Below are 24,122 nucleotides of genomic sequence, written 5' to 3' on the forward strand. Positions count from 1 at the left end.
TACGTAAAAGCAAATTAACAGGCAGCGGAAATGACGACATTTTTAAAACCGTAAGGTTCTCCAACAACAGACTTAAAGGTGTGTTTAAGTACTTTTGCATAAACTAAGATTTTTACCAAAAAAGGTTGTTTTGGTAACGACCGAGCAGCGGAACATACCTGAACAAGAGAAGTTAACTTTTGTTTCGCAAACATGGCGGACGGAAGTGTGATTGATTGACAGGTTTCCATGGTCACAGCTCACGCGCCAACATTTAAATTACATCATTTTCGATTATAGAAATGTTTTTGTTTTTTTTTAGGTTTTTACTGTATCATTTTTAGACTATGTTAAAATATAAATTATTGATATGTACCTTTCAAGATGTTAAAGACTAGATTGATCAAGTCAGGAATGTGAAAATTCGGATAAAGAATTTAACATCGAGGTACTTTTATTTTTCTAAATAAAACAATGTTCTTAATAAACCAAAAGGTGTTTTTTAATATAATTTTAAAACCGAAATATAGCTGTTAGCAATGACCTATTTAGGACAGCAGGGGGCAGTAGCGCTGTCAGGAACGTTCAAGTTAAAATCATTAGTAACAATTGTGTAGAAAATAAAACAGGCAACGACTCGTTGTCAACAAGTTTATTAACTTATCCTTATAATCCAGTCATTATTTATTCTAAGAGACAATGTTATTGGATGATGAATTTCGAAATGACCGTTCAAGTACATCCTTGACCCCATCCAGTGTCCAGAGGCTTTTTTTTTACACAAGGCAAGAAAACATCACTTTTTTGCCTCAACACTCAGAAGCTCTCACGTCATTCTTAAAAATATTTATTGGTGAACATAATGGCACACGTGAGAAGGTAGAAATCAGGAAAATACAAATCATAGCAGTGAAGTAAGAGGAAGGACGAGAGATATTACTCCGTGTGTGATAACATTTATAAAGAGGTTGTTGAATCCACAGTAAACCTTCAAAATATACTTTGGTTGTGTTTCCCTTTCCTCGTGAGGCAGAAAATGACGCAACAATGGCCGACACATCTGCAGTGTTATTGCTACGACAGTCGCGCTCACAGTAGATCCACCTACAAAAAGTGAGGTTACATGATTCAAAGAGACAAAATGAGATAAATTCGTAGCTTTCATTCAAAATACAATGTCATTTGTCTTGATAAAAAATAATCTCAAGTATGTATTAAAGTAAATATCTGATACAATTTGAGCAGGAAATGCTTAATAAAAAGGTACAATGATCAGATCGGCGTCGATCTTTCATTACTGTACTCAAGTTTGTCCACACCACACCAGAGAAAATGTCACGACTGATGAGATTATTCATGAACGGTCAGTAGTTCATCGACGTTAAAAACAGAAGAGTCGGTCTCTCACATGAGAATCACATTTTAAAGCTCACTTTCGATTAGTTATAAGCAACTCAAACAGGCTTGAATTGATCAACGTTGAGCTCAAACTAGTCTTTAGTTAAGTACCAGATGAATGTAAGAATATCACCTTCTTTTGAACCAAATACTTCGACACATGGATGAAACCTCCCGCTCAGGAAAAATGGTGACAGCATGTGTGAATATTTGTACAAAAATAATAACAAACGCACATTTCGGGAAACAAAATATATCATCTGTAGACAAAGAAGGCGTTTGGATTTGTAATCGTATACAGAAAAACACAACTCTTATATTAGTTTTATTGTTTCTTATCTTACAATATCTTATCACAAAATATTCACACAAATAAAACACCTCCAGCCATGACTTCTACATTCCTAAATTTGAAACAGAAATACTCAACAGGGTTCTCAAACTTGTAGTGCACAGTTCAGGGTTCTGTTCCCTGTTCAGTCCGTTCAAAGGCAAACAAAAAAAAAAGTCTGTGGGAAGGTGGAGTCGCTGATCCCCGATCAGCAAGCTAACCGATGACGACACGCGTGAGAACTATGGGCTCAGAAGGCCTTGGTGGATAAAGCTGACGACACAGTGGAGCGACAGGAACCAGCCCCGTGACGCCACCGTCATCATCACTAACAACCAGTGATGGAAGAGCTTTGCTACTTTAAACTTCTTGATAAGATATCATGGTAACCATGGTGACGGTATGTGTGGTTAAGAGCACCTATTGACTCAACTACATCTAGCTAGCTAACCATGATGAAAACTGTCGGGGGGTTTAAATGCGTGTTAGTTGTACGAACAATAAACATTATTTTAGGGGTGCAAAGATTTATTCTCTTTTAGGTTTCTTGCTGTTAAAATAAGACACTTTTTAAAAAAAATGTATCTGATATTATTTCATCATGACAAGACTTTATTTGATAATGTATTCGTTTCCCAGCGGCAGGGCTGAGACTCAGCACTTCCAAATCAGAGTCCGTGGTTCTCAGTCGGAAACAAGAAGGGGATGAGATCCAACCCCAAGTGGAGGAGTTCAAGTGTCTCGGGGTCTTGTTCACAGGTTGTGAGTTTAGTCACTGATCTGTGGTGGTCAAAAGAGAGCTAAACCAAAAAGGCCAAGCTCTCTTGTCTACTGGTCTACTCGACAAGTTTACTAGTCGATCTACGTTCACACATTCCCCAGAGGTTCATGAACGACAGCGACCGAAAGAACAAGTGGCCGAAATATTTGGAATAACAAAAAAAAAAATGTAATACCAGCAAAGGGAATTTGAAGAAACAGAGACAATGTTTGTGTGCTCAGCTGTGATGCCACCTTAGCTATTTGACCTCTAACTGAAGACAGGAAAAGTGCATCGTGGGTATCGTCTATGAAGGATATGGGTATCTTCATCTCGACAGTTGCTACGGATGCGTCTGTCCCACCCACCCTGGAGGAAGAAGTTTGGAGGTACACGAGTGCTCACATTCACTCCACAGAGGTGCGGCAGTCCGATGAGGTCGGTAGGTTCCGGTGGAAGTTCCTGCGTCAGAATATGTCGGGGCACACAGCCCAGTCCTGTCTCTCCTTCGTCTCCCAGTAGCCGCCTTTATACACAAAGTTTGTCTCCCCCGTGATGGAGTTTCTCCTCTGGTGGAACCACAGCGGCTGGTAGCCTTCGTACTCGTGACCTGCGGGACGACAGACCGGCGTTAATGGACCTGGATTTGACACGTGGTTTTGATGGAGAAGCCACAGTCGTAGGACGATTCACTGAGCGATCAACAGAGGGTTGATGGCTGCGGTGTCAACAGAAGACGGATCGATGGTGTCTGTTTTGTTGTGTTTGTTTCTAACGGAGGGTCTCGTCGATGTGGCTTCAACATGGAGGACGGAAACAGCAGGATGCGTCATGTCAGATGTTGTTTGAGTCGCCGCGACAAGGACATGTGACATGTTCGCAGGAAAAAGTTTTTTTTTTTTTTTTCCTGAGTCATCGACCTGGAAGAGCTTACATGAAAGAACCTTCCATGCAGTTTTCCAAACTGAGGCAGGACACAGAAGACACACAAACGATGGTGTGTATGTGTACATGTGTGTGTGTGTGTGTGTAGGTGTGTGTGTAGGTGATGGGCAACAAAGCGCACAGGGTAACCCCCACTCACCCGAGTCATAATCACACTCTGACCATGAATAGAGGGAGGAAAAGAAAGACAAGTCACGGGCACGTCAGATACAGTCTACGCTTCACACAAACAGACACGCCTGCGCTAATGACAGCGGTATAAAAACAACCGCACCCAGTCTGACATTTGAAACACAACTGTGAGATACAAGCTCCTGAAAACTGATCACTGTGGATTTTATCTGGAGAAAAGAACATCGAAGTCGTACCGTCGTCCAGAGCGTCCGAGGCCTCGGCTTCCCGCCTCCTCCTCACGGCTCTCTGCTTCTCCTCTAACCTCTGTTTCTCCGAGTTGGCCTCGTCCCACCGTCCCTCCTCCATCAGCCTCTGATCGGGTCTCAGGCGGCTGTCGGTCAGTGCGACTCCGTCCTCCGACTCGTTCAGAGTCAGAGCCAGAGCGGAGAAGAAGTACATGTTCTCAGCGTTGTCCCTGACGGCGAGAAGACGACATGTTATCATTCACCTGAGATCTTTTGAACTGTAGATGATCTAATAAGACTCACGGGAGAGAGTACTTCTTCCATAGCAGCTTGGGAGGGAGCGTCTGATAGACCGTCTTCTGCTTCCCCTCGGATCCACTTCCACCGCGGCTGCTGTGGACGATCTTGGCACTTTCTATCTTGTCGTCCCACGTACCAGACAAGATGTAGTGAGCCTGGCGCTCGCTGTTGGCCACCACACCGGTCACCTGGACAGTTGAACACAAACCATTATTAGTGTCAACAGTTTATGTGGTCAGTTATTTATTTGCACCAAACATGCTTTTATGTTGACCGTATACTTCTTTTTTTATCTTGCATTCCTGGCTCACTGATAGCTTGTGGGTTTTTCATCACATTTAGCTGACGTTATTAAAGGTTGTTTCTGTTTTTTATAAAAAAGTATACATTTTTAATCACTTGAATGGGTGGACATGAAGCCACAAATAGCATTAAATACAAGTGCTTACATTGCTAATGATAATAATCTCAATAATAAGTAATTAGCAAAGTACTTCATTGTTAATGTCATTTTTTTATTTTACTTATAAATTATTAGTCTAACCTGCAGTCTGATCTACTGCTTTTAAACTGCATTTGAGGGTTTTATATACGTCTATATTTAAAATTGAAAAATAGGCTCTCTATTTGTTTAGTTTGGGCATTATATATATATATATATATATATATATATATATATATATATATATATATATATACATATTCTAAGATTTGGCAAATCTTCTTACCTTCTTACGCTTCTACATAGATCTGAGTTGTTGCCAAATTTGAGTGTTTTTGGGGTCGATGGTTTTTTAAGAGCTTCTAACGCGGTTAAATAAATTATCTTGAGCATTTCACAACAAAATGATGACGATAAAAACGTTAATCACCTCAACAAAATCATGATCTATAATAGTTCTGTGTACATATTCAGATGTTTAACGTTAGATTAAAGATGGATTTTACCATAAATATAAAGGTCTATGATGCCAAGATCAAGTACACGCTACATAAACTGATTTGAGGAGTTATACATTTGCTCCGGACAGAATTACGAATTTAATCGAATAATGTAAAGACTATAAAGATAAACACAAGAAATAAGTGTAGTATCCATCTCGTCCAGCAGGAGGAGGCATCACGCAACAGTGATTTCTAAAAGGTGGGACTGAGAGAATAAATAAAACTCCAACCTTCCGCGCCACATCCCTGGAGAAATAACTGTAGGGAGAGAACTTGAGCTGGCAGGTCTCCTTGGTTCTGTGATTTACAATCTCGATGTCCCCGGACTACAAAGATAGAGAGGAAGCATGCTGTCAAAAATTCAGGGAACACAAGAAAGGTCACCAGGAAAAACAAATCTATATAGATGCACTTTCAGATATTTTAAGTTTGGGCTACGTTATTAAAAATCGAATTTAGCCTCAACAAAAATTGTATCTTTTGACGCTCAAAACGCGGAGTTACAAAGAGCTTCTATTCCTTCCCGACATACAATACACCCTTTGTTTTCCCCCTTACAGCACAAACATCCATTCACTGTTTTTGTTAACACGAAACTAGTGTTACAGTTTTGAAGGCCACAAAAAGGCCACAAGTGAGGTCATATTTGGACCCTTGGTCAGAGTTTGACAAGTGTTTTTGTAAAAGAATCTGAGATGTAAATGTAAAGTGGGTCATCTCGGTGAAAGTAGAGTCTGGTGTGTTGTCAGGATCAAAACCAACACAAATATCAAGAGATGGTGGATCAATTATTTAAGAGGTGCGTGGGACGGCTTCACTATCCTTACACGCTCTTGTGCGAGCAGGAATCAGCCTCTGTCTTCTCGGCTGTAAAAGTAAATCACGCGAACAAACCTGGTCGATCCAGAGCTTGCCCACGATGATGTTGTGCACAGTGGAGGTGACCTTCCTCCACACGTAGTGATTCCCACTGGCGTGGAACTGCAGGTGGATGGCACCTGGGAACGAAGCAGGCGAGTGAGAACTACTTTCCGTAGCAACAAACATCACCGTCTAGCCAGACTTAAGAAATCATTATCATGTTTAGCGTTTCGTACCCAGAGGCATGATGGAGAGGTATTTTCCACGAAACTTGCTGGCGATGGTGATTTCCTGCCAGAGGGTCCAGCCTCGCTGGGAAATCACGTGATGTGCGGCGGCGGGAGGGTGATGGCTCACCTGGGAATTGTATCGCTTCTTAGAGTCGATGTGATGATTTAAGATGTAAATCCTGGACGTTACCTGCTCACACAGCGAGCGGTAGCCGAAGTCCTCCAAGCGGTCCAGCTCGTAGGTCTCGCCCAGCAGGGGGTTGAAGGGCTTGGCGGTGCGGTGGATGGTGGTGGAGTAGGAGGAGACGGAGAACGCGGCGACCAGGCACATCTGCTCCAGCGAGGAGTCGCAGCGCGCCGCCTTGTCCAGGAGCTCGTGATACTCCAGGTCTTCGGTCAGACGTTGCAGCATCGACAGAGGCTCGTTGAAGTTCACCTGCAGGCACATCAGGGCCTGATATTACCGACCAGTACGTGCAAGAAATCATCTTTGTTTTCATGTCAAACCTATTTAGTTCAGCACAAGCTAATCTAAGATAAACATCCATAACTCTAAGCAAAAAATAATGTTGGGAGGCTTAAGAAAATGCTGTATCAATACATGTTTTACCTATTTATGTTTTGCCTTTTGTTACAACAGTTCTTTTATGGGTTATATTTCAAAAGTGTGTATAAAATAAAATTAAAAAATGATAAAATTAAAAAATGATATAAATTCTTAGTCTAACCTGCAGTCTGATCTACTGCTTTTAAACTGCATTTGAGGGTTTTATATACATCTATATTTAAAATTGAAAAATAGGCTCTCTATTTATTTAGTTTGGGCATCATATATATATATATATATATATACTGTACATATTCTCAGATTTTGCAAATCTTCTTACCTTCTTACGCTACTACATAGATCTGAGTTGTTGCCAAATTTTGGGGTCGATGGTTTTTTAAGAGCTTCTAACACAGTTAAATAATTGATCTTAACAAAATTATGACTATAAGAAAATAATGATACACTTATATATGACATTTTTCTTCACAATACTGTATCAATACATATGTTATTTATTTATGTTTTGCTTTTGCTTTTGTTTTTATTGTATGGGTTATATTTCAATAGTGTGTATAAAATAAAACTAAAAAATGATTTACGATTATTACATTTAGAGTTGCAATACAACTTCCTGCTGCTAGATGGCAGCAGTGATTACACCCTCCACAGCTTACGAGCCCGACAATGACTGTGGACGAGAGGATACAGTCGACTCCAGCAGCTTTTAAAGCTGATGTTTGGACATATTTTTGGTTTAAACAACAAATTAAAGCAGTTACAACTTCATCAAGAGTCAAGTGGTCTGAAAATTCCGCAACACCAGAGTAAAGTACTCTGACAATACTACAAATATATCTATTGTTTCCCCTACAGTATCACAATCTATTGCAATATATTGTATAGTTGCCCCTGTATCGTGACACATATCATCATTCTTGTCATTTAAGGCCTAACTTACCGGCATGGGGATTTTGGAGAGCTCCTTCCCGATGCAGTTCTTCATGATGCTCCATAAATTGAGAGAATAGTTTGGCTTGTCAGGAACTCGCGTCCGCCGCTGTCTGCGCGGCCGCAGCTCCTTCCCGGACACGTCGTTGTAGCTCGGAGACATCTGCAGTCACACCGGCGAGTGAAGGTGAAGAACACGTCTTTTAAATGAGTCAGTTTAGATGAACGTGAGCGCCTCGAACACTGAGTGAAGCCAGTTAGATTTAATCAATGAGCCTTTCGAGCGTTTTGTCATCGGAAATGTCAGCCTCATTAGTCTTGTTTGGATGAAAGTCACTTACGTGGTCGTCCTGGTTCCAGTCATTAGCGTGACTTCCACTTGCTCCGCTCAAATTGCTCTGAGATCGCCTGAAAGAGGAGAACACCGTTGTTTGCGAAGCATATTCATCAGTGTCTCGCCCTCTAACCTCCATTGTGTGCACTCTTGACACTTTTATTTTACATTCAGTCAATATCCTGGAGGCAGGAACTTATATGACAGTTTAACTTCAAGTGTCTGTTCAAACGCTCGCGGGTGTTGACTGAGATGAGGATACAAACAAGAAGCGACTTGAATTATCCTCAGAGCGACACCGACAATAGCATTTGATGAGATGTCTCAGGTTATCATGCATTACATTAGCACTGAGACGGTGCATACCCCTGCCAAGGAGATTAAAACACAGTATATCATTGACTCAATAAAACCTTCTAGGGAATCAAACCCAGGCCACAGCATTAACCCTTGTGTTATCTTAGGGTCAACGGACCCGAAGGCCTGAAAACAAATGTAATTGTTTTATCCCTTGTGTTGTCTCTGGGTCAAGATGAACGACTTTTCTGGCTTCCTGAAATACATATGCAGTGGTGAAAGTCGCTCACCTTGACCCAGAGACAACACAAGGGATAGATGGATTGTTTTCGGGACTTTCGGGTCACCTTGACCCAGACATAACACAATACGATAGTGGTTGCTAGGAGCTTCAAAATGGAGTTAAAAGACACACTGGTAAATGACTAATGCTTCAAGACAGTCGTGAACCAAGATGGATATCAATACTTCCTCAAGATAAGAGAGTTCCCAGCGTGACGAACAAATACGCAGAAACAAATATCCTTCCTCTTGAAGATCCTTAACTAACGAGTTACATGAGCGTAACTAAACCAGCAACAACAAGAAACATCTTAAGTTAGCTCTTTGTGACGCAGCAAAGACTAACATACCGTTGTTGAAAGAGCAAATGAGTCATTTAAGATTTAGAGACCACGCCTCTGTTTCAAAAAGAACTTTGATATCATGATAATAAACAATTATATTCCCTTCAATGACTTTCCGCTTTACACAAAACACTAACTGGTTTGAAAGTAAAGCAAATAAATAAACCGAAGTGTTGTCGGACTGACCTGTGCTGTGTGTTCTCTGTCGCCGTCACTGTGATGAAAGCCGGGGAGTCCTCCATGGCGTCGAAAAACTCTGTATCCTCATCTTCATCACTCGCCTCTTCTTTGGGCGCCCTCTCACTCCCGTCTGGCCCAACAAAAACAATAGATAAAACCACTGTAAACGGCACATGGAGCCGAGGCGACCATCACATGGGAAGTTTGTACTCCGGGCTCAGGAGAAGCATAATCACATACCCGTGGTGATTAATCAAGGAATAATCAGCTTAAGTCAAATTGGCAGCGTTTCCTGCTGATTAACAGACTTTGATCATGTTTTCTGCTCATGTTCCCTCTTTACAGCCAAGGTTGCTTTTTCAAAGTAACTTTGCAAACTTATATGCTGAGTCTTTGGAAAATAACAGTGAGCCACTGTCACTATAGAATAAAAAACGATGTGTATGTTATGTATATATCATCATTAGTGTGAATTTATTCAATTTCTTATTTATTTCAAAGACATTTTAATGTACTTTTAAAGAAAAGTTAAATATTCCTTTGTGGTATTCACTTTTTCCATTAAAACATACTTGTTTTAATTGTTTAAGTAATCAAATATTATTTTATACAACATTTTCAAATCTTGCTACAAATGACTTTTACAATCATTATTAAATCACAAGTAAATAAAATGCCATTATTATTATTTACCCAAACACACATTTAATCATATTAAACCATAATTGTAAAATTGTATTTATTTATCTTTTAACAAAACACACATATTTAATCACAATTGCATGAAATATGTATTTAGTTTATTTTTCTTTAACCCAAACACACACATTTAATCATAATAAATAATAATAATAATATTAACATACATTTTGCTTGTTTTTTGCTTTTGTTTTTTATCTATATTAAAAAATTAAAAGGTCTAAGATATTCTCACAATTCTTTTTTAAATGTATAACTTGTATTTTAACCTATAAAACTAGATTCTATAACAATAGAACACCTGTTGTGTTATCAGTTTATCTTGATCTTTAAAGTATATACTTTATTGAATAGTGTTTTGATTGCTTAAGGGCTTTGTGACCCTGGTCTGGAAAAGCGCTATACAAATAAAAATTACTTACTTACTTACTTACTATATTAATTTTAAAAGGATAAACTTTTCTGACCAGATAAAGTCGAAAAAACAGTATAGTTGAGGGCGATGTTTCACACCCGTCCAAGTGGACTAGAGCCTCACCCTTGTTGGTGGTGGGCGCACTGGGTGCGCTGGACACCAGCGTGGGTGCTTCTCTCCACGCTCGCTCCAGGCTGTTGTGTTGTTTGGCCAGCTGCTCGATGGTCTCCTCCAGGTGGGTACGCTGCTCACGCTCGTACTGCAGGGCGCGCTGCCATCTCCGGCTGTGGGTCTCGGCTAAGTGCAGGAAGTCTCGACAGGCCTGAGGAAACATGTCGACAGTTTCACTTCACATTTTTTTTTTTAGGCTTAGAAAGTGTAAAACGTAGTGATGATGATGGCGGTTTTGAGATTTAAGAAGTGAATCCACAGAATTAAAGATATGAAAGATGACAACTGTGGAGTTTTAAAGGTAACACAACATACTAGACACGTACAAATACACACAAATATCCTTGACAACGACTTTCACTGTCTCTATTAAGACATGAGAGCAACTTAAGTTTTAGAACCTTGACCATAAATTAACATTTAATGGAGCTATGATACCAAACCGGTCGCACAATAGATCTAAAAGACGCACAACAAACCTATTTACTCTACAGGATGTCAACGTCTTCTGTTCTCCTCCCTGACACCAGCTGGAATCTGACTAAAAAAGACGCAAATTCCGACCCGGCGTTCGTCTTCTTCTGCCCTAAATCGCAACATCAAAAAGTTACCTTGCTCAGAGCGTAGCCTCCAAACCGCCCTTTAAAGGATCAGAAGAAAAAAGAAGATGTACGACTCAGACAACAGGCGTCTCTGTTTGTATGAAGGAGAGAGTTGTTTTTCCTGCTGCGCTCGCACAGGAACTCCAAGAGGTTACTATAGATCGCTGCGTCGCACCTCGTCAGCAATAGTTGCTCTTGTGTCACTCGTCTGACTCCTTCTTTTGAGCGTTCATAGGAACACGAACCCTGAACCAACAGCTCGCATGACAGGAATGTCATGTGATGTACATTTGACCTCTGATGCTAAAAACGTTGTTTAACCCTTCGATAGCATAACACGTTCCTTAACGCATTCATTGTTTTCAATTATGTTACCAGCTAAGAAATAAAAATGACTTTATGTTCAAACACGTATTTCTAGTCCGACCTCTTAGAGCAGCCGATGAAAGAAGAAATATAAGTTCACGTTTGTGTAGAGGACTTGTAAGTAAGTAAGTAAGTAAGTAAGTAAGTAATTTTTATTTGTATAGCGCTTTTCCAGACCAGGGTCACAAAGCGCTTAAGCAATCAACAATATTCAATGAAGTATATACTTTAAAGATCAAGATGTGACCTTTATAAATACAAATTACTTTCTTACTTACTTTAGAGAATTAAATAGAGTATGATCTAGATTTTAGAGATGATAATAAATAGCATTTAAACTGATAGCTTATATAGTATATATTTAAGTCTAAAGTAACCGTGTTCCAAAGGTTTCTTACATAAACAACTCTAGATATTTACATTTGTCATTAGATTACAAGTAAAGTTAAGGATATCCCTTCAATTACACATTATTGATTTATTATTATTATTACATAGTATTGATTTATTGTTTGTTTATGTTAGATAAGTTTATGGTATGTTTGTTCTTAACACACTGTATAATAAGTGTTTTTTTTTCATTTTACAAATGCCTACAGGGTCTTTTCTAACTCATCTTTTAATACTTAATCTTAATTAACCATTCTGTATTAGGCTAAAAAAAAAGAAGAGGTGCCTATAAAAAAAGCTCTCTGCCAAAAAAGGGTTTAAACATATGTTTGTACATTAGATATCAAATCAGTTCAGAACAAATCTAACTATACTTTTCCCCTGGTTAAAAGATTTTAACTTCTTAAACTTTGAGTCACTGATCCAGTGAAAGCCAGGTATGAATATATAACAAACATAACAGGTAAAAAAGTTATACAATCAGTAAATGTTTGACAATAATCAATGATAACAGACTTAGATTTCTTAATGTTTAAAAAAAGAGGTCATAGTTAGACTCCACTGTCACGGTTGTCTCTTACCTTCTGCTGTCAAATATGAAGAGTGTCAACCATAGTTTTTCACCTTAAATTTTGCAGAGACACGTGACGTTGATCAAGCGCTTCCTCTCACATCCGACCCTGATTGAAAGTCAGCATTGTGACAGTTCCACATTTTCCTGCTGAGTCCCCAGTCTAAACACAGACGGCATGTGACATCTGCGCTGGTGAGCCGAGGTTAATAAAGGATAAATTCATGCATCCAGGAGTGAATTGAGCTGCTAGCGGAGGTGCTGATGTTTGCAAACCAGATTATTTTCTATACAACAATAGTCATTGTACTCCAGATGGGATTTAGGAGGGGTTTTTTTTTTTGCCTAATCATTGAAAGTCTGACCTACTTATAAATAAAAGTTTAAGTCAGCAACTTAAGTCTTAAGGCTTTCTTACAGCAGAGACGGCATCGATTGTGATCGAGGCGAAGGTTAGAAGAAAAGTGAAGGCAATCATGCTGAGACTCAGGAAATCCATTTCTCGGCCCCTCAGCCTTTAACACTTAATATCGACGGATAGAGTGACTGTCTAAGCCATGGTAACCCTCAAGCTAGTACGGCTCTACAACAACCCAAAGTCTTTTAGCTCTCTTGGGGCGAAAAATATGTATATTTACTGAACTCCCTCTTATTCAACAAAACATATGAAATGTTTATTTCAACCATTTAATAATTTGAAGGCACTTCGACGGCCCCACTAGGGGCCAAAAGTCTTTAAGCACTCTTGGTCGCGGGCCGGTCATTTTTGACATCCATAACCTCCGTTCCTTAGCTTAGCTTAATCTCTGGCATCTTTATAGGTCACCATATCAACATTAATCTACTTTTAGTTTGAGCAAACCATCCAGTGGGCCACTAAAAATACCTTGGTGCGGCAGGAGTTTGACATAACTTGTTCGGGGTTCAGTTTTTATTGTTCCATAGTACGACTTAAAAAAAGAAGCAGCTTCTCGTGAAACATCACTATATATAGATTAAGCTAAAGGACCTGAACTGTCAGTCGAGGAGCACCACGTTTTTTGGAGGCTACTTATGTCACTGAATGGACTGCAGCTTGACCTTCTTCTTCAGGGCCGGCTCAGATTACCGAGGGCACGGAGCTGTGTCATTGATTCACTCGAAGCCCACCCACCCACACCCCGGGTCCGAAACCAGCTCACGAAGACCGCGGTTAGACACGTACGCGTCCTTCCCCGCGGCTGTTACAGCCTCGGATATCCAAATGTTCTCCGGTCGGCTCTTTACTGGAGGAACGCCGGCTTGAGGACAAAAGGTTACTACAGGTCAACACCCAGTTCATTAGTCACACGGATGAACTCTGACTAATAGAATACTTTCCACGAGGCAACACTTTTGAGCTATTCTTGAAATAGAAGAATGTTCTGAAAGTGAGCCATCAGAAAGTTTGACAATCAAACTGAAATTCCTTTTAACTTACATTGTTGCACCAGAATTCTGCTTCTAAGTACTCGAGCCACATACAAATCTATCACTAAATACCACATTTTCAAGCGATACATAATGAAAAAGCAGACAAACCTGGTTCGATTGTCGGGTTTTAAGTCACAGCGAGTCGGCCGAGGCTTTGCTACACAGGAGTAGCAGGACTATTCCCACACCTCCCCACCCGTCCCTCCCACCCAACATATTTATATCACCCCCGCAACACTTTGACTCTCCCTGAACTCCCGTTCACCACTTGCATACTGTAAATCCCGGGGTATTTACCGCCGGAGGGGGGGGGGGCGGGGGGGATTGAGGTTGACACCGAGCCAGAGACGGTGGACAATAGTGCATTCTACTGCTTTAATGGGATGGTGGAAATGTAATAATAGCATGTTTCCTACATTAAAAAATCCCAAACGGTAATTTGAAATGCGATCTTAATACTCTTCAGCCGTCCACTGTCAACCGTTTGAATTTACAGCTGAGAAGACCCACGACAGGTGTTTGCTCTCTTTGGTGTAGTTTGCAAGCTTAGACCGACGATTTCATTTAGTCGAGACCATATAGAGCGACGGACTGAGGGCTAATTTTGGCGAGCAGGTCACACGTGTACATATACGACATGTATTCCTGTTTTTTTTTTCAACTACTATCACTGTGGTCCCTCGTTTATTTGGGGGGTTACATTTTAACAAAATCAATACTGACCCTTTAGTTTCACACTTTATTTAACAAAATGTATTTGAACTTAGAAACTAAAAATTAAATCCGACGTGCCATCCCACTCAACAACACTCGGTGACATGAACAGCTCCCATAATGCTTTGCCGCCCAGCCAACCAATCCCATAGACACAGTATTTAAATGCAGAATTGTAGCGACCAATCACCCGAAACCAAATAGTGCAGTGTAAGTAAGTAAGTAAGTTATTTTTATTTATATAGCGCTTTTCACAAAGCGCTTAAACAATCAAAACAATATTCAATAAAGTATGTACTTTAAAGTGTGTAGAAAAGGCATCATGGGAGATCAAGGTTTTGTTGGCACCATACAGTAAGTGGGTGCAGTAATGAGTTCCTCCCACTAAGTGGTTGTGTCTGAGTTTATCTTCAACTCAATCACCTGATGAACCCGCGATATGTTGAGGAAACACTCAATAGCTTTCACACAACAAAGCAAAGAAGACGCACATGGGATTCCCGACGCACTACTCACATTGATCATAGCATTGGAAGTGATGCGGAAGAGTGTCGCTCTCTCGTTGACGGCCTTGATCTTCTCGCCGCCCTCCAGGGGGACCTTCAGACCCTCGAGTTCGCTCAGGGAACGCTGCAGCGCCGCGCCGTGCTTGGCGATCAGCTCGTTACAAGTGCTGAGGTCGTCGAGTTTGCTGACGAGTATCTTGAGCGTTCCCTGAAGTTCGCTGCGCTCCGACTGGGACGTGGGCTCCTCGTCCCCGGAGTCGTCTGAAGAAGGAACAGATAAAGTCACAAGATCAGATTTCCCAGGCTACGACTTGTATTATAATCAAATCAACGTACTCGCTAATGGAGGAGAAACATCTCAGGGAGAAGATACATGGTCGCCTCGAGCCGGTAACTGATATTATTTTCACAAATAACTCTAGCGTGAGGAAATGTTAAGACTATTCTACAGAGTAAACTAAACTATTTTTTTGTTATAACAGCTTCAGTGTTTGCTTTTACAACCGCCCTTCCCTGTGAGTCACTGAGGTTACTCAAGGTTACCCAGAACCTACTAGAACTGTGCCTTAGCTGCAGCTTCTATTACCACCTCGCAGACAGGCTATCAAATGACGGGTACCTCCGGGGTGAGACCCACATCTGCAAACCATAAATGTTCACACACGAGCTCACTGGAAACTTCTTAGCGTTCTCTCGACCACCTTTAGACCACGGGAAGTATAGATGGATGCATGGAAACGGATGATCGGTCAACTGATATGAAGGTTAAAGGTCAGAGAGAAAGTGTTTGACGTGTCAACATGGCTTGAATGACCTTAGGATGTTTTGTCATCATACCAGCAGAGGACAAAACAAAACAGATTATGCATCAACAACAGATTAGTGTACTTAAAAAAAAACAGAGGTACAAAATGAAATCCCCCCCAAAAAATAAAAAAACATGGTGAAGTAGTTTAGGTAGCATCTCGTATAAGACAAGACAAGGAAAAAATACAGTTTACATCCAGCTTTCACATCCGTTCATGTGTAAACTAAATAGTCACAGATGGTCATAATCGTAAGACTCACTGGTGTGTATGAAGGAGGCACCAGATAGTTCATCAACTCAAAGACAATGTCCTAGTTTTCAGAGGTTGTTTGCGAGGCTCTGCTTATGCCACGAAATGAGCTCTAAGTAGTCCTGCCTGATGCCACTTAAAAATAACCCTCACAAGGCACTGGGCATATTTAGTAACAGGAGACACGTCTACCACAAAAATAATCCTCTCTACAAATCAGGCATACCGTAAACTTTAAACAGGTCAAAACGTTCGAAGTAGAAGACATGGAGTCGTGGACTCGTAGAGATCGGTCCGAGCGAGGCAGTTTAATACAGAACAATGGCTCCGCTGCTCCGCTCTCCGACGTCTCCTGCCTCAACAACCCAACGATGGATGACTCTCTGTATAGAAGTCGGCAGAACCTATTAACGCTCAAGTCATGTTTCAAGGGCGGACATCCCATCCCATCCCCCCCGCGGTGTACCGCCTCAAGAGAGAAGATTCTTCACCGGGAGTGGACCGGCTACTACCATGTCTCCGGACACATCGTCGGATCGATAAAAAAAAAACAGTGCTCGCTCTTGAGCCGGTCTTCATCTATGAAGGGCTTCATTTCAACGGTAATGTTGGGAATACCACGGGATGGGAAGGAAGAATGTTTGGTTGCTGGGAGAAGGTAATTGCCAGAGCAGGACTATTCCACCTCCCCTGTCAGGGCTCGTCTGGTCCCTAAGGGTGTGCTGTCAGATGAGAAGAGCCGAACCTTCAGCTGATAAGGCATTGCAGAGCGACAGAAAGAGACACATACCAGGAAAAAGAAGAAAAAAAAAATCCACCGGCTCTTTGAATTAAGGAATGCAGAGAAAAAAGATCTAACGAACAGAGTCCGGGGGTTTTTCCAGTAGTTTTTTCACATTATCATCATCGCTGTGAAACTATCTACCTCTGAATGTACCAGATAATAATCCGAGTGTGTTCCGACTCATCATAATTAAGGTGTTACTTAACGCTTTATTACTTACGCACCCCTCGCCGCGATTCATTTTGTAATCCGCACGAGTGTGAGGAGAGTGTGTGTGTGTGTGTGTGCGGTGAATCTTTGAAGTGTTGACGTGTTGTTGCATCGACTCCCGGCTGCCAATTATCAAACTGCCAAAAGGCAGGGAGACGGTGAGCTTGTCTCGTCGGTCGTCTCCGGGAGAAGGTGAGGGCGATGAATGAAATGTCCAAAGTTTGCACATTTTCTTAACATGTAACACATTTTAATGACGAAGAGAATTTTTGTACAAACGGACACATACTGATGATGAGTCCAACATCTATTCAACACACACTTATTAGTTAAACTTTAAGGTTTGTGATCAAAGTTTTTAGTGGATATTTAAAAAAATACTGATTACATTGTAATCAAAACTCTCGTCTTTCAAGAAATATCTTAAGACGTTTTTAATTGTTCAGGCTTTTCCTTGATTTTCTGGAACTCCTCTTGTGTTATCAGTTTTATATTGAACTTTAAAGTATATACTTTATTGAATATTGTTTTGATTGTTTAAGCGCTTTGTGACCCTGGTCTGGTAAAGCGCTATACAAATAAAAATGACTTACTTACTTTATTTCTGTGTGAAAATAACCGTTTTTTTTAATGATGAAATATAAATATATTATCGGATTCCTAGCTGGAGGCAGTTGGGAATTGGCTGTTTTGGCAGTTGAAAGTCTGGATGCAGCATTAAAAGAAACGGGACAAATTAGAGGTGCATGGAAACGGAAGCCTGAGAGCCGCTGGATCTCTGGAGAGACGAGTGTAATCCCGGGCAGTAATTGCTATCAGGCTCCACCTCCCCGGAGATACATCACAAGGAGGCGAAACGCAGGTTAAACCCTGGAAACGCAATGCTTAGCTCGGCAAAAAGGCGGGTGACAAATGTGCAGTGCGACTCATCGCCGAGCTCTGCGGTGAAAGTATGGCGGCGTGTCCGATCAAACGAAACAACAAATGAATAAAGATGAACTCCCGGCCGAAAGCAGCTTCAATATCGATTCCATACAAGAGTAAAAATGCGGTAAATGTTAAAAGATTGAGCATAAAAAGCCAATTAAAAGACGGCGGTTAACGAATACTGGTCGGTAACTAACAGTCTGGCAGAGACAAGTGGAGTCTCTAATGTGACTCGGGAACACGTCAAGATTCTTATCCTTCGCACTAATTGGTCCCGTGCAGGCGCTGCAAGATAATGGGCTGTAATGACAGTCGTCAAACAAGCGCACAGAAGACGGATCTGCAAACGTTCATGGAGACTGTATGTGGAAGAGAACGATGCATTTCCATTTGGTCACCTTCTCATCTCAGTCTACGTGTGGTGCAGAGTGGAAAACACTGTAGGGGAGGCTGATAAGCAGAGGCATGTGGAATCTGACGTGTCGGTGCAGCTTCAAAATAGGTTGAACAAGAGCCATATCATGTATCCCAGGGGTCAACGGGAGAGAAGGCTTGTTCAGTATTTAAGTGTGAAAGTTGATTCAGAAACTAAAGATCATTAAAAGGGAAATAATCCTCACGTTGGTTTATCGGTGGACATTTTCAGCGTCAGTAGCGTTTTTTATTCAAGTCCACCTGAGAATGGACGATAAACCCACATGGGTTTTTATACTGAACCCAGAGTGCACGCTGGGAGAAGAGGCCGCATTTCCTGAAAGTTGCTTCAAGGTGGTGCCAAGTATATCTACTTTCATTATAGAAAAAGATAAAACGACTGTGATAAAGAGAACAGTTCATAGACAATTAATAGATTATATTTTATTTACATCTATAAAGGGCACTTGAGTCAGGTTAACCCCCTCACGGGTGTTACAGGGTCAAAATGACCGCCATGAACTGATGATCTTTTTTCTTTTTTTTTAGCCTTTTTCTTCCACAAAGGCTGAAAACAGTCATACGCCATGTACTCACTTATTATAAGTAAGAAGTTACAGCCAAAAAAGTCTTAAGTCCTTCAACAATTTTAGCCCTAAGCAGCTTTTGCGTCATACTTCGGAATCCTTGAAATCGTGTTAAAATGACAATAAAACGGTTAAGACAGTTACATGGTCTTAGTATTTCTTCATTTCAATTTTTGGGGGGTTTTGTCTTATTTAAACAGGGGTCCCCAGCCTTTTTTGCACCGCGGACCAGTTTAATGTGGGCATTGTATTCATGGATCAACCTTCATATAAAAACATTTTTCCACTAGTTTCAAGGTTTATATTTTAGTTTACTTGACTGATAAGAGCATCTTGATGTGTCAAGACTCACAAGCTAATGTTACTTCAGAGATAAACCCAAAACAAACACCTTTAAAAGAGTAATAATATATAAAACAGAAATTAAATAAATTATTGTTTCTTTCTGTGTGGCCTTGTAACAAATCAAATTAAACCCGTCATTGCTCGGCCAATTAATTGATATATAAACCAAATAATCCACATTTAGAGGGGATAAGAAAATAGTTCTGGTGAATAATAACCTTCACAGTTGCTGTAAAAGGAGATCAAAACTTGTACATCAATTCATAAAAAAACAGGTATTTTCAGTTGAAATTGTATATAATTACAATTGACAAAAGGAACGGAAATTCTGGAAATCTCTCTTAATACTTGTGACAATGCATCATAACGCATTTGGATTTTCTTGGGGGTCTTCTGCCACCCTGGTGCCCCCATTCCCATTGACCCGATCCTCTTAAAACCTTCACTGCGAGGTCTGTAGTCTACAAGCTTATTTTCAAGCAGTTTGTTATTCTATAAAAAAAAAAAAGCAGAAACACATTTTGGTACCTAGTACATCATTTTAAATTCATTAATAATTTACTGCTTTGCGCCCAAAAAATATTTATCAACAAAGTTCTGGCTTGTTCAGCAGTGAAGTCGACGCCATGTGTCGCTGAACATTTTTAGCTCCAAGGTTTACGCTTAAGCCATGAAAGTTCTGCTCGAGTGTCAAAAAAGACCCCGAGAGGAACAACTTTAAACAACAAACAATGAAGAGTGGGAGCGCTCGAGGCTCACGAGCCACAGCTGCTCAACTCAACACTCGCACGGAGGAGAAAGAAAACAGTTCTTCATGGTTACCAACAACTGTACACGTAATGTAGTGTCCAAGACGTTAACCTCTGGCCGGAAATAATAGGATATTGATTTATTCACAGTGGAACGGCTGAGTGGGTTTCACCCTCAGTAGTTACTACTATAATCACACCTTCGTGCACTCACAGATGGTACAGTCTACAAACGGACCAGAAGGACGAGCGAGCACATTTGTGTGTGTTTAAAAATGGAGGCAATAACAAAAGTCATTTAAGAGGAAGCAACGTTTGACAGGAGAGGGAAGCGATCGTGCACCGAGAAGTGAGACGTGTGACGGCGGTGCATTGTTTGAAGGTGACTGCAGAATCCTGAGCGTCCGTGGTGACAGATGCCAGCGAGAGGAGAGGGAAATGGATGGAGACATTTCGAGCTAAGAGAAAAAGGCAGAATGCTTTTTCGCTGGAGAGGAGGAGGAGTGTGACAGCTCCCGGCTCCAGTGGTACTGACCCCGGTCGACTGTACTGAGGCAGCTCGAGTTGCAGAGAGAGCGGACGATCCCCGGCTCCCAGCATCTCCGGCCCTTCATCCTATTGTGTTCGGGCCTGATCCGGTCGGCGCTGCCCTCTCCCACCACATCGTCGTCGCGGCGTGGAAGCGGGAGGGGGGGGCGGAGGCGGCGGCGGCGTCGACTCTCTCTATTGACGGCGCGCGGCGTCCGGACACGCATGCATAAGCACGTGCACATGACGTGACGGCTGCAGCAGATTCTCCTTCTGTAAATCTCTTTTATTCTTGTAAACGACTCTCAGAAAAACAGCGCACTCACGATTCTCCAGCACATGCCACATTGTGCAGCCAGGGAGGGAGGGAGGGAGGGAGTAAGTGAAGCAATGAGGACATAGGAGTCAGCCAGCAGTCATCTAGAACAAGACCAGAATGCACTGCTTCCCCCCCCCCCCCCCATTATGCGTTGATAGCTTGGCAGCGATATTCACTTACCATTGAGTTAGAAAATGTCACGGTATTTAGGAAAGTGAACCTGACATTTTGCATGACGCCACGAGGCTCAGACGTACACTTGACATCGCTCAGGTTGGTGCACTCAAAGAAAATGATCTAAAAGATATCACCTGAGTCAGAGCAGTTTACATGTTGACATTCATGTTCCCGCTTGAATAACTTGATTGTTTAAATAAAGTGACCCACGATTCAAATTTCACTCATTTTCTCAAGGATTAGGATCATTTACAGAGTAATCTGTTCCTTTTTAGAGTTATAGGCAAAAAAATGTATGTTCATTTTAATGGAGCGACTAGTGGTCTTTGTCTTTATCTTCCACCAAAAAGACTGTATAAGCTCTGGAAGCGCACGCGATATTTACCCAGAGCAACGTTTTTCGTCGAGGCTTCAATAAAAGATGGACAGAGCATCACCACGGAGATATTTTAAGTGTCTTTTTGGATGAAAATGTGGACAAGACCACTTGGCATCAGTCGTTACATAAAAATGGACTTACATTTTTGTCTATAACTCTAAAAAGAAACAAATGACTCCCGACCCTTTGTCGACCAGTGAGTATAAAATAAGTGAAGTTTAAAAACTATCATTTTAAATTTACTATGGTAAGTTTTTGCCATTAACTGTATTAGGTTAGTTACGTATATAAAAAAAATAGTCTTAATTAATGTCATTACACTCAAATAACCCAATCGTGTACCATTTCAATTACTATCGGCAAATCTATCCATCTATCCATCTATCTATCCATCTTTCCATCCATCCATCTAGCTATCTATCTAAATAATCTATGATTCGATGTTTTGCCAAAGAAGCCATCAAGGAAGTGAAATTTCGAGACAATGAAGTGAAAGGTAAAAAGCAGTTTCTGACGAGTAGCCTAAGATAACAGGAATCTTGGCTTGTACACTCGTAATTGTAAAAAAAATACATTTTTTCCTTAATTGTTTAATCAATGAATTAAGTTAATGACACTCAAAGGTTGGAGGAGAAGAATCTGTGGCAGCTCAGGCAGAAGAAACAACTGAACTTAAAAAAGAAAAGTACTAGAATCTCGAAACCGTGCATCGATTCGCTCTTTATCCAGAATTGCCAGAAGCTAAAGTCAAACGTGTTATACTGTATATGAATCCATTAAACTTGAATCCATCTTCAACTGTAGTTGTCATATCTGAGACTGTTGAATCCTGACACGTTCTCAGGTAAGAAATCTAATTTTGACAGCTGCTCTTTTAGCAGAACTTTCTGCAAGCTGGAGGTCCCGTACATCCCTGAACCAAAAAGTATAAAGTTGAGTCGTGCCTCCTTTGATGTGTTTACCTCCGGGGGGACTTAGACAGTTAAAACTATGCTCAAGTTTTTCTCTCATTTGACATGAACCCCTTCATACATGAATTATGATAACCTATTTCAAAATGTTCCCCCAGGATATTACCTTGAAAAAGATCTAAATTCCTTTTCAACAGACATTGACTTGACTCGACTTAACCAAGGAGGACAAAGTGTCACATCCAACAATCCAAAAAGAAAAAATCCATATCCTGAAATTTAAACAACCGTATTACTTCTTGGTTACTGGCGAGGGGTTTCTAAAATAACTTTTCTGGTAAGATACTCCTCTACCGTCCTGCATCTCATTTCATTTGTCAGCCATCTTGCTTTTAAACTTTTTTATGTACTTAAAAACAGCATACAAGTGAGTAGCCTATGCATATAACTCATGCATGTAGGAGAAAACCGTGGTACAATTGCTTTGGAAGCAAACAAAAACTTCTATTGAACGCTGGTTTTGAATACATCTGAAAACATTGTGTTTTTCAGCCCACATACGAAGGCAGCCATTGACTGATCAGTAATGAGAACACATCAAACAGCCCACACAGCTGTGGCCTCTGGAGGCCGCCTCTCTCTCTGGATGATGAAGTGAGACAATACAAAGGTCATCGCACCGTGGTTCATCTCCACATATGCCGGCAAATATGTTTGATGTGATTGTGTGCTGTGCCGAGACTAATAAAAGTGAAATAGAAGCGGATCTTACAGAGATGTGAAATAGCTCAGGGGGGGTTTGAGGTGTCACTAGATCAAACTGTGATGATATTTCTTGTTTGAGTAAAAGTTGTCGGGCAGACTGAGCGAGTTAACCAAATATCAACGACCTGTGCGGGGCAGTAATTCACGTCGGCTACATTTTCCCTGACAAAAATTAAATGAAAGAAATCGGCAGCAGCAGCTTTATAAGATGATAGTGAGATACATTACAGCACTTTGACAACACATTAAGAGAAGCAACAGATATCTTAACCCAAAAGACTGACGTGAAATTTTAATTTCAACCAACTCAACTATAAATAAAATAAAGAGGCGACTGTCAACCCAAACACTCAAATTAGATTAAATTATTACTGTAGTTCAAAAAGAGAAAAAATATATATTAGAATGTCAGACACCACAACAACAATTCTTATAACAATGTTTGTGTTCACTTAAAAGAAACACATTCATGCCACTGAACATAATCTAACATGTTTAATGAAGAGTAATGATGCCTTGAGAATCCAACATGGGAACATTTAGGTGGAACAGATGTTGTGTATTTCGCCCCCTAAGGTAAGAAACTGGAACATAATGAGATGGTGTCGGACGTATCGTACTTCATTTAGAGCAGTTAGCCAAGTGTGGCTGAATACATACTGAAACTATCATCATTAGTGTCCAATATATATTTAAGGTAAGAGATGGAGTGGACTGTGAACGTATATCCACCATCAAAAACATTTTATTTAAAGTAAATATTAAGATCTCACTTGCATTCCAACAAGACGTGCGTTTTTCTTCTTTACAAGACCGACTTACCTACTCTGACAAGACCGTCTGAACTTTGAATACATGGACAAATAAACAACAGGCACTTAAAGGTGAAGTAATGCGTCACATTAGAAACACCGTCACAAGAAAGACAACAATCACAGGCAGCACATCTGAAGGACACTTCAAGAGAAAGATGGAGCTTAAGGAGCTCATCAAAGAGTGTTATTATAGAGCCAGGAACTGCACCAGGGACGAGGACCCAG

General features: G+C 40.8%; 1 protein-coding gene across 2 annotated transcripts in view; it reads right to left on the reverse strand.

Annotated features, from left to right (window-relative positions):
• Nucleotides 1–1,689: 1,689 nt before the first annotated feature.
• The window catches only part of osbp2b (oxysterol binding protein 2b), a 33,411-nt gene continuing 10,978 nt past the window's right edge, over nt 1,690–24,122 (reverse strand). Inside the window, exons 3-15 of one of the 2 annotated variants that reach the window (XM_087792702.1) lie at nt 14,940–15,190; nt 10,281–10,479; nt 9,050–9,173; nt 7,948–8,014; nt 7,617–7,769; nt 6,299–6,544; nt 6,115–6,235; nt 5,912–6,015; nt 5,248–5,343; nt 4,076–4,260; nt 3,782–4,002; nt 3,553–3,570; nt 1,690–3,078 (exon numbers count right to left, since the gene is read on the reverse strand). In XM_087792702.1, coding sequence (XP_087648828.1) covers nt 2,936–3,078; nt 3,553–3,570; nt 3,782–4,002; nt 4,076–4,260; nt 5,248–5,343; nt 5,912–6,015; nt 6,115–6,235; nt 6,299–6,544; nt 7,617–7,769; nt 7,948–8,014; nt 9,050–9,173; nt 10,281–10,479; nt 14,940–15,190 — 1,928 coding nt within the window. In that variant the 3' untranslated portion in view covers nt 1,690–2,935. The remainder of the gene's footprint in view (nt 3,079–3,552; nt 3,571–3,781; nt 4,003–4,075; nt 4,261–5,247; nt 5,344–5,911; nt 6,016–6,114; nt 6,236–6,298; nt 6,545–7,616; nt 7,770–7,947; nt 8,015–9,049; nt 9,174–10,280; nt 10,480–14,939; nt 15,191–24,122) is intronic. The other variant, XM_087792704.1, reaches the window with a different exon arrangement.

This window comes from Callionymus lyra, chromosome 1, assembly GCF_982586985.1.
Source record: "Callionymus lyra chromosome 1, fCalLyr1.hap1.1, whole genome shotgun sequence".
Lineage (NCBI taxonomy): Eukaryota > Metazoa > Chordata > Actinopteri > Syngnathiformes > Callionymidae > Callionymus > Callionymus lyra.